This window comes from Phocoena sinus, chromosome 9 (assembly GCF_008692025.1).
Source record: "Phocoena sinus isolate mPhoSin1 chromosome 9, mPhoSin1.pri, whole genome shotgun sequence".
Classification (NCBI taxonomy): Eukaryota; Metazoa; Chordata; class Mammalia; order Artiodactyla; family Phocoenidae; genus Phocoena; species Phocoena sinus.
Window position 1 is genome coordinate 80,583,052 of NC_045771.1, and position 14,755 is coordinate 80,597,806.

The 14,755-nt window shown below is 37.3% G+C and overlaps 1 protein-coding gene across 1 annotated transcript in view; it reads left to right on the top strand.

Moving 5' to 3' along the window:
* The window catches only part of LOC116759162, a 59,578-nt gene extending 48,281 nt beyond the window's left edge, over positions 1 to 11,297 (top strand). The window contains 1 exon segment of the mRNA XM_032642581.1: positions 11,035 to 11,297. Within this exon segment, the coding sequence (XP_032498472.1) occupies positions 11,035 to 11,297 (263 nt within the window).
* Positions 11,298 to 14,755: the final 3,458 nt, after the last annotated feature.

Genomic DNA, 14,755 nt, shown 5'->3' on the forward strand with positions numbered 1-14,755 from the left:
GTAGAAAAGAGTGTGGAGAGAAAGCATTAGAAAAAGATAAACCAATTTATTATTTTACTCTATTTATATATTGAAGAGCTATAACAAATTTCCCAACTCTGTGACTATTAATATATAAAAGAAACTGTTATTTGATTCATAGACTTAAGTTTAAGTTTTGTTGTTGCTGAGTCTGAGCAAATAGTTGGAGATTTCTCTAGACCCTAAAAACTAAGGCCAGCTTTATGACTGCAGCACCATATCCATCACTAGAAATGAATCACATAGACAGAAGCCCCAGACACAAGAACCTTTAGCACTATTTGTAAGGTGAACTCCATTTATCTGTATCCTCTACAAGCAAGGACTCTGGAGACAGGCAACATTGATCTGAACAGTATGTCTGTCATTTAGCTGTGTGATCTTGCAAGTTACTTAGCCTCTCATTGGAGAAAGAAAATATTATCCATATTAAGTGGATTAATATATGAAAAGTACTTAGAACATATTAATATACGTAAACTACTTAGAACAACATATAAATGCTTCTTATTATTTCAATAAGTGACATCACTGATGTATTGATCCTTTATGTGTTTCATTCTTTATTTTAACCACTTAAGTATGATTAAGTGGATTAATCATCCCAATTTTCTCAAATGGAACAATGAATCTTAGAAAAGTAAATGATTTTCTTCAGGTTGGCTAAATGAGGTTAGAAAAAATATTTTAACTCTTTCTCATAGTTTGGTGCAACCAATGCATTTAGAGGGTTTGCTTTAATATTAAGAAACATCTTAGTTCCTCTTTTGCAAAACCATTTATATAACCTGTAATTGTTAGTATATTTCTTGTTACAATCTTGTGACTCATGGAGGAGATGGACGAGTACTATGATAAAATAAAGCCTTGTTTTGTAACATGGTAATTGTTGAGATGATGATATTCCTAAGAGAATATCAACAATGATTCTAAAAAGACAGGGGCAAGGACAATAGAACATAATGTGTTTAAAAGAATATAACCAGGGCCACTTTCCAGGCACAAAATGACTAACCGTCTTTCCTTCTGAGTAATTGCTGACTTTTTATCAATGATGTCTCCTTTCCCTCGTCACACTCCCACATTATAAACATAAATAAGACACTGAATTGCTGAATTGTCCCTAATTCTTGATAGCGTCCCATCCAAAATGAGCCCTTATCCCTCCTTAGAATCATCTAACACAAGTCCAAACCCTATCAGGGATACTGTAATGCCCAATTCCTATGATATGTCTCTCATCCTGGCAGTAAGTCAATAAACTTTTTTTTTTTTTTCTAAGCTATAGGTGTGTTCCCTGTGATCTTTAGTCAGTGGGCTTTAAATTGTACTTTCTCTCAAAGAATACAAAAACTGTAGAAGAGATTTGTGCACACGTACACGCCAACACAAACACACTTTTCATCTCCCAGTGTGTTTGTACCACTATACCGTATTCTGTAATTGACCATAACCAGTCATTAATTGGCTGTGAAGCAGGAATGTTAGAAAAGACAGTATTTTGTCTGTACTAATGTGACTTCAATAGATCAATAGTTTGTCTTTAAAAGTGTACTCTGTTAAATGCCTAGAGAAAGAGAGAGATTTTACTCTGATTGCTCAGTAGCCTATACGTCATCTAGGAGATTAAAATAAATAAAAATTAATTTTCCGTTTTTTCTAGGTTAAAAAAAATTTTTTTTCTAGATTTTTTGTTTTAAAAATGACTGCTAAAACAGCTACCCTTGGAAAAATGATGATATTAAGCAGACATTATAAAATCCTTATATACTCTGATTGTTTGAGCAGACTGTGATAATGCATGATATCATTCAGAAATGCATAGATTCATGTTTTATGAAAATAGTTAATTTTAGAATTTATAGTCTCACACTAGGAAGGATGCTGCCAATACTCATACCTTTCTTCTCTTTCCTTTTTGGTTCTTCTTGACACAAATATGGACTATGGTTAAGCAAAACTTTTGTACATGAAAAAAATGTATACAAACAGTCATTGCTCTATGGCTTAAATAATATATCTGAGTACCATTTAATGGTTCTTTTACTCTATCTTATTTCTCTTTCTCTCTTGAGTTTCTCATTCGTTTTTGCTTTTATGTTTTATTAGGAATTTCCTCTGAAGTGCTTATGCTTTTAGAGTAATCCTTAGGGTAAGCTCTTCCACATTTTATAACCTAGTGAAAATCACACAGGTCTTTAAAAATTCAAGAGTAGAGAAATAATGTTGGCCACAACAGACTGAAGAATTCAAAATTCAGACGAATACCCCTAACCTAACCACTTTTTCTAAGCTCTCTCCATTTCCCCCATCTAACAGTTTTATTTGCATTTTTGCTGTGTTTGATGATGGAGAAGTGGTGTTGTCTGGGTGGCAGGCTCACTATACTGTGAAATGGAACTCCAGAACATGCTAATCCCTCCATTAGCTAAGCCCTCCAAGATAACAAGGCTTGTAATTCTATTACGAATACTTGTCAGGTTATTACTGTAGGTAGAGTATTTCGAGATGTATTGAATTTTAATCTGCTTCTGCCCTTCCAGCTGTTAAACAGAGCTGTACAATAGGCCTGTATTTCTCACTGAGAATTTCTGTAAAACTAAGAAAAATATTCACTAGCAACAGGAAGAACAAGGACCCTTTTTTTTTTTTTTTTCTTTGCGGTACACGGGCCTCTCACTGTTGTGGCCTCTCCCGTTGCAGAGCACAGGCTTCGGACGCGCGGGCTCAGCGGCCATGGCTCACGGGCCCAGCCGCTCCGCGGCATGTGGGATCTTCCCAGACCGGGGCACGAACCCGTGTCCCCTGTATCAGCAGGCGGACTCTCAATCACTGCGCCACCAGGGAAGCCCAGGACCCATTATTTTTAAGCGTTGGCATTAAAGCCGAGCCTCAAAAATCTTCATCGCTTTAAGTCAGAAGCTGAGTGAGCGACATTTTTGAACCCCGTGATTTATCATCAGTCTAGATTCTAGAACTAGGATCAGATGACTCAGAAGCGGCCACAAATGATGACTGTGCAGAGGGGATAGAGAGGAACCCAGCCAACCTGGCATATAACTTTTCTCACAGTGAACACAGTAAAAAATTAATTTTACTAATATTATTGGACTATATTTTAAGTTTTAAATAGTGTCCCCTGGAAGCATTACACATTTTTTTTGAATTAGGCAGACAGAAATCCACTAAAAGTGGCACAACATTAGAACGTATTATGTCTTTCTTTACAATGGAATATTTGAAGTATGAGACCAGCAGATAGAGGAATGGAATTCTGTTGAAAGAATAATAATAAAGCTGACAAAGAGTTTACATAAAAACATAAAACAATTCTGTGAGAACATCATTTTAAATATTTTTAAATTCTGTATTTCAATTTTGTGGCTGAAATAGAGGTCCTATTTTAAATTCTTTTTGTTTGCTTGTTTATTCATTACGTTTCCCTGTCTGCAAAGGACTTGGTTGTGATGTGCCACCAATGGGATCAATAGTCAGGAGTTGATGCGACGCACATTAAGTACCTTTTTGTGCCAGGAAGGGGCTAGGACAGCGTCTGGTAGAAATACGTGTCAAACATATATGTGCTCCTCATTGTTGCGAAGCCACATTCTGCAAAGCCAGAATTCTTTTTAATGTTCTAGAGAGCTTCTTAATTAAAGTGTGGCCAACTACTTCAAGTCTCAGCTTAAATATCTCCCCAGAGAGGCCTTCCCTGCCTGACCAACCTTCATAAATTAAGACTCCACTGTTATTTGTTATTCAGTTCTCTGTTTCCTTCATAGATGGACCAATATCTTCAAGCATTCATTTAATTTCAATTTTTCCTTTCAATTTCTGTCCACTCACTACAGTGTAATCTTCTTGCGATCAGGGACCACATCTGTGTTACTTACCGCTGTAACTCCTGCATTTAGCGCTCTGCCCCAAAGCAGGTTTATTTTATCTTCACCTAGGGTTTTAACACAATTTTAGTCTTGAATGCAACATTATATTTCAATTTGATAATAGCATGTTGGATTTTTCAGTTAACTTTTATTTCACTTGTGTTGAGTCACAACCAGAGTAGGAAGTAAGGAAGAAAGGTAATGTCTGTAAAGTGTTTCTACATGCTACTCCTCTTCTTAAATAATAAAATAAATAAAGCTTTATTCGTTATAAAAGAAATACTATAGAAAATTTGAAACTACAGAAAAAATTTCAAATTTTAATTTTGAAATAATTATAGATTCACAAGAAATTACAAAGAGAGTACAGAGAGTTCTCATGTACCCCTCACCCTCTTTCCCCAGTTTCATATTTTATATAACTATAGTATAGTATCAGACTCAGGAAGTGAACACTGGTACAATAAGTGCAAATAGTTCTATAACATGTTATCACATGGGTAGTAGATTCATGTGACTAATGCCACGACCAACACACAGAACCATTCCATCGTCACAAAGATCTCCTTCACACTACCCCTTATAGTGTAGTCCCATTCACCCTTCTCCCCACTGCCATTCCTAACCACTACTGTGTTCTCCATCCCTATATAATTTTGTTATTTTGAGAATGTTATACAAAGGGGAACCATACACTATATAACACTTTAGATTGGCTTTTTCCATTCATTATAATGAACTTGAGAGGCATCCAGAGTGCTGGTACATCATTAGTTTGTTTCTTTTTATTGTGGTGTAGTATCCACTGCATGGGTATAACATGGTTTGTTTAATCATTCACCCATGGAAGGACATCTAGGCTGTTTCCAGCTTTTAACTATTACAAATAAAGCTGCTATAAACAAGTATGTAAGGTTTTTGTATAGACATAGTGTTCATTTCCATTTTTATATGAACATACATTTCCCGTTTTTCTTATTTTTATTTCTATTAATGAAATAAGTAAAAGTTGTATGAAAAGGTACTCACTATAGAAAATTTAAAACTACAAAACACTTTTTTTTTTTTTTTTTCGGTACGAGGGCCTCTCACTGTTGTGGCCTCTCCCGTTGCGGAGCACAGGCTCCGGACGCGCAGGCTCAGCGGCCATGGCTCACGGGCCCAGCCGCTCCGCGGCATGTGGGATCTTCCCGGACCGGGACACGAACCTGCGTCCCCTGCATCGGCAGGCGGACTCCTAATCACTGCGCCACCAGGGAAGCCCTACAAAACACTTTTAAAAGGAGGAAAAGCAATCACATACATTCCTGCTAATGAAAATCAGTCACTATTTCTATTTTGGTACGTTTCTCTCTAGTTTTCTTCTAGACTCAAGATTTTTATTGCTGTGTATAAATAGTTATGATTATAATACATAAGTGAAATTTTGTATCCTGATTTTTTCTTTACTATTATAATTGTTACAAATAAAAATGTGGGAAAGATATATACATATACGTGTAAACATAAGTTTATTTGAAATAAAATATAATAGTGAAAGAAATATTCCCTCAAGCCCACCACTCAGTGTAAGAAATAGTGTACACTATTACCACTAACACACCCTTAGGGTCTCTTTGTGTTTTATCCTTTTTTTTTAGGTGTTTTCAGGACCTCTTGTCAACCATACTGTTGAAAACAGATGTCATTTTTTTAAAACAAAACTTTAAATGAGGAGAGGTAGGAGGCCCCCTGATTTTTTTCTTAACTCACTGTATCTGATAATCTCCTTTACTTCCTCTTAATAGTTCTTCAAAAAAAAATCTTACTGGAAGCATCAGAACTTTCTTCTTTTGAGAATCTTACGCTTTAAATTTCTTCTAAGTAAGGGGCCAGTTAATCCTAGACTGTAGTATACCTTTACAAAACCAGTGGAAATTAAAACCTTACCTGTGAGCATTTTTCCAAATTTGTTTCTTGTGTAGTTAAAGCAGCTGGTCAGTCTCTTTTCTACATCATTATTGAGATGGAGGCACTGCTCTTGAATTGCGAATATGGATTTTTCTCAATATGGATTAGTTTTATTCTAGGTACTGCACCAGAAAGCTAATCTTTTGGTCATAAGTATGTATTGTGAGTACATTATGTTTACTTAGTTCCGTGTACTCTATCTCTAATCAATATCATAAAAGTTATATATTTCAAACTATAATTATTCCAACTTCTGGAGGAATTTGAAGTTTAGATTTATACATATCTATCTTCTAACTTTGCTGTTACTCTCAGGTTTTCAGTTATTCCTCAAGAAAATGCCATCATGCTATTTATTTAGAGCATATTAAAATAGTAATAAACATTCAAATCACTCTTGAAATAGGCAGAAATACCACAAAATCAGATTTAGGAAGCTATATGTAGATTCTAATGAGTTTTAATCTGTTATTGCCTGCTCGATATTCAGAAAATTTAACATGGGAAGATGCTTCCATTGAGATCTGTGTCAGGCACAGCAGAAAGGCAATGATCAGGTAGAAGGTCAAGCTTCCTGACAGAGTTTTCGTGAGGCATACACATACATAACGAATTCTGCAGTTGAAGCAATTCTGCTTTCAACTGGTCTTTGGCCCGCTGATAACCTTAAAATACAATCTTTCCTAGAAAAGTGATACTAAAACTGTGACATATTGGGCAAAGAAACTGATGGCACAGCACACACTAAAAACTGGCAAGGAAAATGGTCAAGATGCTCCAAGATGAAAATCAGTCCTCAGGTGTAAGCCTCACCAGGATACCCCAGATGTCCTCCTAGACTTTTCATTCTGAGATTTTACGTCACATTATATATACAGACACTTATACATGTACATTCATGTTTAATTTTAATGAATAAATTCTGTCAACTTTAACCCTTACTAGTCTGATTGCTGGAAATTAGTTCCACTCAAAGTGCCTGCCCATTATTTCCAAGAGTTGTTTAAAGGGCTTCTCATATATTCTCAAAATCAGTCTGTCAACTGTGATCACTCTGCAATACCCACCCCAGTTTTGCTCTCCCATTCTGTCTCTCACTCATCTGCTTATCTGCCTGCAAAGCCACTGGATAATGTTCAGTCACTGCTGCCTTTCTGTGACTCATTTCAGATGTTCTCCAGACCTCGAGGTACCAAGGTTATTTTTTTTTTCCCCTCCAGTCATAACTATACTTTTGTCTCCAGGAAACTGAACCAGTTCTTTTTAGTTCACATTTTTTTCTGCTAAATTCTGACCGCTTCTTACCTGTATGCTTCCCAAGACTCAAAAAAAAAAATCAAGAAAACAAGTGAACAAAACCCAAAAAAACCTAACTCTTGTTCTGTTTATTGCTGGACTTCTCTCCACTAGCCACAGATGCTTAAGTTCAGTTCACGAGACCAAAGAGAATAGAACCTAGAGCTATAACTTTCTCCACTGGTTGTAAATGACTCTCCTTCATGTTGCCCCAGATATCATACAGGCATTTGGTGTGTGTGTTAGTTTATACATAGAGTTATTGGGGAAGGAAGATTATGGCTTTATCTACACTCACAGCATCTAGGACCTAGATCAGCAATTTCCTCATTCATTAGGTGTTTATCAGGGGTGACTAGTATGTGCAAGACACTTACCCTCATGAGTTTCCATTCTAGAAGGAAAGACATAAACATAAGCAAATAAGAAAACACATACATTTAAGAGTTGGAGGTTGGTCGTGCCGATGGCAGATGGCACGGGAAGAATATATGTCGGCAGATAACTGGAGTAGGAGATGCACCTTATTTACATAAGATACTCAAATCTCTGAGAAAAGATCCTAAAGATAAGACTTTGGAAACAGCTGAAGAATGAACATTTTAAGAAGAGGGCAAGGCGCTACAGGACAAAGTCTTGGTGAACTCAAGAACAGAAAGAAAGCAGTTGTTCTGGAGAATTTTATCCTGGGGAAGGAATGAAACCAGATTCAGAGAGTAAAGTTGGGCATCAAGTTATGCTCTAAGGGAAGGAAGAAAAACTGAGTGATTGCTGCATTGGGATATGGAGTCGATGGTATTTTATTTTTGTGGCGGGGAGGTGGTTATGTGCAGTCTTAAAAATGGGAGTATCCTGAATGGCTAATCCAGTGGAGAGGGTGAGTCTGATGATGTAGGGCAGAGAAGATAGCAGAGGAGTTGGAAGGGATCCAGAGGCATCCGGAGAGATTCCCATTTGATAGGAGTGACAGCGCTTTTCTAGTTGTGATAGAAGATAAATATAGGCTCAAGTAGGTTTAGAGATTTGTTGAAGGGAATGGGAGAGATTTCTGCTGAGCTAGCAAAATTCTCTTTGTTAGACAAGAAAACATAACCAGATAAAAGTAGATATGATGAGTTACAATGATATTTGTGTAAGAACCAGGTTTTTTTCTTTCCATAAAGCTAAGTGTCATGTCTTTTTTTTAGATTAATGTTCTGTCATGATTTTAAAATTCAAATGATTCTTTTAAAAGAAGATGACCATAAATTTACTCTTCACCTGTACTTATTGGATCATTTACTGTGTATTAAAAAGAGAAATAGAAAGAGTTTAAATTTTCAGTCTGGCAGAGAAATAGAAAAGGTTTAAGCTTCCAGTCTGAGAGAAATCTTAAACTCCTTGAATGATATCAAAGAATATCTTGGGCCTATTTTATAAAACACAAAAATGGCTTCAGTCTTTCCTTCTGTAAAATGGCTCAGGTCAATTGACATATTCTTAAATTATTAGCTCCAAGAGAAGCCTGACCAACAGGAGGCAGAGAAAAGATAATTTTGATATAGAAATACAATAAGTATATTATCCAGAATTTCATTTTTAAACTCACATTCAGAAGGAGTTTTCATAAATTTGAGCATTCCTGTTAAAAATTGTCAGCGAATCAAAGTAAGTTAGGAACAGGAATTATCACCATCTAAGAAATATGGGAATACCAATGAAATTTATTTTATGACATAATACTTTTCTACATGTTACGTTTTACTTATCAACTTTATAATGTATGCTTGTTCTAGAATTTAACTGTTTTTTAAAAAATTCATTTAATTATTGCTTATATTTGGCAGAAGAGTTGATTTTAAAATGCCACCTAAGATTCAGAATAGCATACAAAACCTTTTGTGTAATAAAGAGGAAAAAAATATATAATATGTATTTTGTATTTTTGTTTATATATATTACATATATATATATATATATATATATATATATAAACAATAAGAACATAAAAAGGTTTTTCTGGAAATAATTTTAAAATATATATGTTGTTTCCTCCAGGAAGGGGAATTGATTAATGGGGAGTGAAAGGAACATTTTCACTCTTCCAATTTATACCTTTTTATTATTGACCCATTTGGAAGTAATACTAGAATATAAAATTTTGGAAAGGAAGAAAGAAAGTGAGAAAGAGGGAGGGAGGGAGGAAATAGAAATAACACGTATTGATAAGTAAGTACTTGCTGTTTATGTAGCTGTATTTAAAACCTATGGGGCTTTTTCCCCCAGTTTAAAAAATCTTCTAAGGAGTTTGATGAAGAAGTGTAACGAGCAATATAAACTAGACAGTAAAACCCTTTATTTTAAAGGCTGGTTATCTCTTCATTAAAATGTTAACTTTAAAACGGAAAAATATCACCGTGCTATCTGAAATCAGGGACGTATCAAGAGTGATCTCCTCCCCCCAATTACACCTTTGGCTCACAAACATTCTCTTTAAGCTCAAAATTGGTGGCAAATTTTAATAGAGTGGAAAGACTTTGCTGTATATTATCTGTAGTTAGAGTGTGTTTGTCTTTGTGAAGAGAGAGTTCCAAGACTAATGAGCACTGAAGATAAGAATTAGATAAACTGCTGTTTTGTTCAGATTGTTTCACCCGTTGGCTACAGCTTGTTAAGTTCAACTTATATATTGGTTGGAGTGTGATGGGTGGTGATAACAATTTTCCAAAATAATGAATCCTGAGATGTTTGGGCTGTAGAAGGACACCACACCCCTAAAAATACCATTTTTTATAATTATTTTATCATTTCATTGATCAAATTTAAATACATGTTTTATATTATATGTTTCAGTCTATCTAGTTTATTTCTCATAACAGTTTTTGAAAACTATCCAGCATAACAGGACATTTCACAGAGGGAGGGACTTACGTAGTGCACCACAGCCATCAATCACCCATAAACATGACACATCTCAGAGTCACCAGTGCTTGTTCATATACCTCCTCTCAATTGCCCTGATTGCCACACTCTCCACCCTGGAGAAGATGGTCATTTCCGTAACCAAGCCCCAGACGATCAGGTTCCTTCAAGCCTGAACATTCTTCCTACCTCTATCCATTGCTTCCCACCCCTAGCATACACACACACATCGTTACAAACCGGCATGTGCATTGAGCAACTTAAGGGATTCGAAACCTGTCATTCTAATATCAAGTAGCTCTTTACAAACCTTAGTAAGCACATAGTCAGTTGTTATTTAATGCAGACTTCCATGACTACTCTCAGAGCATTTTTTTTTTTTTTTTTGCGGTACGCGGGCCTCTCACTGCCGTGGCCTCTCCCGTTGCGGAGCACAAGCTCCGGACACGCAGGCCCAGTGGCCATGGCTCACGGGCCCAGCCGCTCCGCAACATGTGGGATCCTCCCGGACCGGGGCACGAACCCGTGTCCCCTGCATCGGCAGACGGACTCTCAACCACTGCGCCACCGGGGAAGCCCTCTCAGAGCTTTTAATTTCATAGTTCTGGGTGAGGAATAGGTATTTTCTAAAAGTTCTCCTAAAAAGTGATTCTGGAATAGGTAGTCTCAGAATCATACTTGGAGAAACTGTGGTATAAAAGGAATCTCAATGACAAATTCTTTGCATACAGAGGCAGTAAATTACCAAGTCACAGTTCCAAATGTTTCAAGTGGCAATAGCTCTCCTGTTTCTTTTGTCCTCAGTGGTTATCTACAAGACTAAGAGAGATGTTTTTCCTTGAGACCTCTCCTCTGGAGAAAATAATATCCTAGTCTCTTATAGACCACATGGCTTCAGATTGAAACTGTTTTCCTGAAAGTCACAAAACCCCCATGTCATTGGAATTCCCTGTATTCAATGCATAGACGTTGTCTTTCTTAGCCTCTCCCCTCCTGAACAATGCTTTGTGCATCCGAGCAGCCTCCAAATTTCTGCCTCGTTTAAGCTTCCTGAGGTTGTCTAGATCAAAAGAGCCTACCCTTCCTAGTGTGAACAGCTCCTACCTCGCTTGCAATCTGGACACCCCTGGATTATTAACAGCAAGTATCCAGCTCTCTGTGCTGCGTACTCACGCGCTCACGACTGAGAATAACCCGCTTACACCCAGCCTGGGGATGATTGTTTCTTCTCAAACCACATTTTAGTAGCAAAGAATACTTTTTAATTTTTTTTACAGAACAGCTGAAAATGATTTTTTGAAGTAAAATAGAAGGAAATACAATTCCCAAATAATCTGATATATAGCCTATTAGAATATTATGCTTGCACACTTACGTACTCACACCCACATTAGAATTTCAAAATGCACATTCCCATGTTTTTAGCCAAAAAGTCCTGAAGTTTTTCAAAGTCTTTAGTTTTTGCCTAACCAAAATGAATTTCACACATATGACAGTTTAACCTTTTTTTCCCACCATTGAACATTCTGTGAGTGGTCTATGAAATGCACTGACAGATATTTGAAAAACTCTGACAGAGAATAATAACGTTCTCATAGATGAGCAATAGCTTCCATTTCTTGGTCAGCAGTCAAGTGGGAATATTAAATTTAAATATGAATAATGAAATTTAGAAAACCCTCTGATGATAAATGCAAGACTCTTCAAAACTAAAAGTTCACTTGAACTTTGCAGTTTGGGACTTATTACTGAGTTAACCTAAGGGACTTGGTTTGTGGACAGTCGATCAAATTGCATAATTCAGCAATAAATAAAATCAGTCAGACAAAATTCAACTTTCATCTTCTTAATATGGGATTATTTCTGTAAAATGGTAATTACTTCTTTGTATGAGTCAGAGTAGAGCTAAAAGGAGGTGAGGCAGTAATATTTATAATATGTCCTCTGATATATAAAATCTTTGCACTGTGGAAGAAAAGGTAGGAGGGAATGGCTTGCTGAGTGCATATCTGGGTAGTGGGCAATGTGCTATACATGGAAGTGCCAAGGGGAAAGATGGCAGTTGCTGTTCTCACTTATTAGCACCAGTCATAGGAGATGAGATCTAGAAACAGCATAGGGCTCTAAGTGCTACTGTAGCTACTGGCACAGGGCACAGTGGAACCAGTTATGTGTTCACTAGAATGCATATAAAGTATTCTTTATGGGTTTACATCATGAAATTAAATCAAGTTTTCTTTCTGAGCATTTTTCTCTTTGGTGGGAGTGAGGGGGATTATTTATTTTGATTTACATTGACAACCGGCTGAATAATGGGTGAATAGCATATGCAACCTATGATCAGGATTTGAGGTGACAAACGTAAAGGGAAAAGCAGCTGACATTGAAATAAAAATAATGGAGGGCTCCCCTGGTGGCACAGTGGTTGAGAGTCCGCCTGCCGATGCAGGGGACGTGGGTTCGTGCCCCGGTCCGGGAGGATCCCACATGCCGCAGAGCGGCTGGGCCCGTGAGCCATGACCGCTGAGCCTGCGCGTCCGGAGCCTGTGCTCCGCAATGGGAGAGGCCACAACAGTGAGAGGCCCGCGTACCGGAAAAAAAAAAAAAAAAAAATGGAGATAGCGCCGTGGGTAAGATGTGATACCAGAAAGGGATTGAACTTATTTATGGCATGTTTACCAAACTGCTTGGTGAGTCAATGATGTAATTTTATTTGGCCGTTGTGAGAAAATTTCATTTCTTTTAAAATAAAAAACCATTGGCTATGTTTCATGGATTATGCTATTAAATAAAAAGGATTTGAGACTTTTAAGGCATCCTACATCAGGCAGAGTGGGGATGAAAAAAAAATGGCATTGGAAACAAAAACAGGAAATAATTTAGCAATGCGGTGAATTTACTTGCCCAAGGAAGAGGATAATTTGATAAGTTGTGCTGTCACAGTGGCATGCTGAGTATATGGCTTCCTGATGACTGGGGAGTTTTTAATTAATGAAAACTAGTGAGAGAGTGAAGCAGTGGACATTTTCTGTTTATAATGGGAGGGCATTAGATCAGAAACACTCAGGGACCTGTGGCCAACCTCAGAGATTTAGCTTAATAAGGATGACTGAGTCTCTGTGATGAGGTGGGTTAACTAATTACGTGCAAGGTCGAGCAGCAAGTAAAATCCACTTCAGAGGCTGTTTCATTAACGCTACTGCGTTGGCATAAACGTGGTTCTGGAGATTTTCAGCTACTTGAAACAGTGGCAAAAAAGTCAAGATTAAGTATTTGGGGATCATTAATAGTTGTTAGTGTAGTATATTTCCCAAAGTATAGGCTCAGGACAAACAGCCATCTGGTTCTTGTCCCTGACTGAGCTCAACTCTGCTCTAAGCTCCACCCTAGTATCTTTCAGGCTTGAGCAATTAACAAGGGCCCCACGTATTTTTATGTATGTGAAGTTTGAGAAATACTGGTGTATATAGACAGAGAGACTCATCACACTGCATGCTTTGATTAATTTAAATTTTGCTCCTTTTATTTTTACATCATGCAGAAAATTGTTTACTCCATGCACACAGTTTGACTACTAAAGGTCTGTATTTTGGACAAAGAATTATTGCTCCAGTTTCTACCGGTTGCCTTCTGAATGCTATTTCTAACCACCTTAATTCCTGGCTGGCAGAAGTTACCCCTCCCCCTTATTAAAAGCCGAAAATGCCAAAGATTCATTAGCTCTACCTTCAGCCTGATCTGGATAAGGGGAACTGAGAATTCTTCTGGAGACCTTCTTCTATAATGGAAAGACAAGTGCAAAGAGAACCTCTTTCTCTTCCTCCTTCGATTATTTTGTGCAAGTTATGGTGCTTAATGCTTTGGCAAGCATCTTCTAGACATCAAACAAATGTTAAGAGAAAGCAGGCCAGGGGCCTGACATGACTGAATCACATCTAGAACCGTCTACTCTGGATTTCTTATGTCATATATTAAACTTCTAACGGCCATGTGTAATCAGAAATGTGGTATTTGCAACTGAAAGCATCTTAAATGGTCCAACCTGTACTCAATTTATTTATCTCCGATCACCATGGAGAGATGTAATTTGCCTGGCTGGTCGGCGTTTTGAATTAAATTGTTCTCCTCTCCAGCGCCACTGCTTCAAATAACAAACAACACACACACAGAAAAATGTATTACTTGAATACATTTCCTATTTCACAGTGCTAATCAGTTACTATGACCATAGATGTATAATACAATTGAAAATAGAATCATTTTTGAAACCTTCATAGTAGCTTAGAATGTATAAATTGAACTGTGTTGTTAGAAAAGATATAAGTACTCCAGAGGCTCTTCTGATCTGGCAGTAATTCAAACTTAATTCTGACACAATACAGTTAATACTTCTGTCTCATTTTATCATTTTCCCCTGTCATCTTAACATATACTAGCATATTTAAAATGTCTTTCTTTGAGAGTAACTAATAGGCAAATGTTAGCACACACAGATAACTTATAGAAGAATTTTTTCTTTTTAAAACTGAGTTTGGGCTTCTCTGGTGGCGCAGTGCTTGAGAGTCCGCCTGTCAGTGCAGGGGACACGGGTTCAATCCCTGGTCCAGGGAGATCCCACATGCTGCGGAGCAACTAAGCCCGTGCACCACAACTCCTGAGCCCGCACACAATAACTACTGAAGCACGCGAGCTCTGGGGCCAGA